The 2183-nt window shown below is 44.4% G+C and overlaps 1 protein-coding gene across 1 annotated transcript in view; it reads left to right on the plus strand.

The window, feature by feature from the left end:
* The window catches only part of LOC138156438 (2'-5'-oligoadenylate synthase-like protein 2), a 15473-nt gene that overhangs the window by 3608 nt on the left and 9682 nt on the right, over positions 1-2183 (plus strand). The window contains exon 3 of the mRNA XM_069081756.1: positions 669-844. Within this exon, the coding sequence (XP_068937857.1) occupies positions 669-844 (176 nt within the window). The remainder of the gene's footprint in view (positions 1-668; positions 845-2183) is intronic.

Consider the following 2183-nt stretch of genomic DNA (forward strand, 5'->3'; position numbering starts at 1 on the left):
ATAGATAGATAGATAGATAGATAGATAGATAGATAGATAGATAGATATGAGTTTGGAGAATGGAAGAGTAGATGATGAGTTCTGTTTTACAAAAGTTGAATGACCTTCTGTGGGATAGGCATCTTGTTCAGGTAAGGGTAGAACTCAGGGGTGAACTAAAGACAGCAAAAACCCTCTCAGGAGAATCAAATGTTAACTCTGTTGATTGTTACATTTTCAGGGTGAGTATTAATGCCTTGGAAATCTCAAGCTACAAATCAAGGCTTGATTTGTTGTTCATAGCTTGTCTAGACTTAAGAAAGTGATGGAGACAATGGTAATGATAACATTTTCATGTTACTCACATAAAATTATTAACATGGATTAGCATAATAATAACATTATAATAATAAGTTATGGAGGCAATGTTAAAAGCATGTCGGACATTTTTTTTCTTTCGGAGAACCCGTTCTTAAACATTTACCGGCTCGCTCCTGGGGGAACAGATCTGAGATCTCTTCCATCTCTGAGATTATGATTCTGAGTATCTGAGGGATTGAGCATTAGGTAGTCCAAACCCCCCAGGTAATGACAGCCCCACTTTCCAAGGGAAGGAATCCTCCCACCTTTCTCCAGAGAGATCTTCCTGTCCCCAAATCCAAGACATGCTCTGTGTCGTCTCTCTACAGGAAATCTTGCCCCAGATGAGAAGCCACCTTCAGAGGTCTATGAAAATCTAATAAAGAGCCGAAGCAAGGCTGGTGAGTTCTCTTCGTCCTTCGCTGAATTGCAGAGGAATTTTTTCAAGCACAGGCCAGCCAAGCTGAAGAGCCTCCTTCGGCTGGTGAAGCACTGGTATCTGAAGGTGAGCACCAAGGTGGAAGAAGGGTGAGCAAAGGAGTCCTCACTGACAGGGGTCAGGGAGGTCTGGATGAGCAAGTGACAGTCTTATAAGAGGAAAGGACAAGCCCACAGTACTCCTTTGGAAAGACTGGAATCAGAGGATCTGGGTTCAAATCCTGCCCCTATTACTAATTGTCTATGTGACCTTGGACAAGCTCTTCTCTGGACCTCAGTTTCCTTCTCTGCAATATATGGGGGTCAGACTAGATGTCCTTTCCAGTTCTAAATTTAGGCTTCTATGAAATGTACATGCAGGTAAGCAGAATTCTGGGTGGGGTTGTTACATCACCACTGCTTGTAAGAGGTTTCCCTGACTGCAGCCCCTGTCTCCCAAAGGAGGTCTAGATAGCTGGTTTTGAGTTGTATCCACAGGACCCTCTATGGTCTCAACAGGATCCCCTGCTTGCCTATTGATAACCTTTCTGATGACCCATGAGACAACTCTGAGCTCTAAGATTATGACCTATGGTAAGACAGGGGCCTCCCAATAAGGAGAAGTCTACCAACCTCTGCCAATGAAGAACAGGACTTATCCCATGACTTCATCTTGGAGTTACCTGGGGTCCCCAGAGGATATGTGAAGAAGATAAACTTTAATGGGTCTTCCTGATTCAAAGACCTTGGCTCCACCCACTAGGTCACAATGACTTTCTGACTCCAATCCCTATGCTTAAGAGAAATGCAATGTAAGTATGTGGTAGGTCATCATTTCTCAGGTCTATGTTGTTGGAAAGTCATCAAGGAAACTCTATATGCCCTCCTTGGCTTGAGGAAGATAAAAGGTCAACACTCTAACTCATGGGCACAGCTGAGCTGTGCATCCCTGGCCAAGTCATCTAACTTCTACAGGCCTCAGCTCCATCTTTAAAATAGGGCTAGGAAGAGAACCTGCCTCACTGAGCTTTTGTGAGTCTCAGAGAAGACAATGGTCGTTAAGAGCTTTGTCAGCTTCAGAGAGATAGATGTGCATCAGCTGTTTGTTTTTTTAGAGGGAAGGGACCTTAGAGATCATTTAGTCTAGCACCACCACCCTCATTTCAGAGATGAGGAAAAGGTCCACAGAGACTGGCCCAGAAGGATCCAGGTTAAACAAGCACCAGGATAGCAGAATGCCCTGAACAGAGATGTGAAGACAGACAAACAGACAGATGGATAGACTGACATGGATAGATGTATAGAAAGATGGATGGACGGACAGAGAAATGGATAGATGGATGGACGGATGGATGGATGGATGCATGCATGCATGGATGGTGTAGCAGCAAGCACCCCAAGCGTCCTCAGGGTTTGCAGCTACCACA

The sequence above is a fragment of the Petaurus breviceps genome, unplaced genomic scaffold (genome assembly GCF_028583685.1).
Source record: "Petaurus breviceps papuanus isolate PSGF00001 unplaced genomic scaffold, PetGlider_PUasm1.0 99, whole genome shotgun sequence".
Lineage (NCBI taxonomy): Eukaryota > Metazoa > Chordata > Mammalia > Diprotodontia > Petauridae > Petaurus > Petaurus breviceps.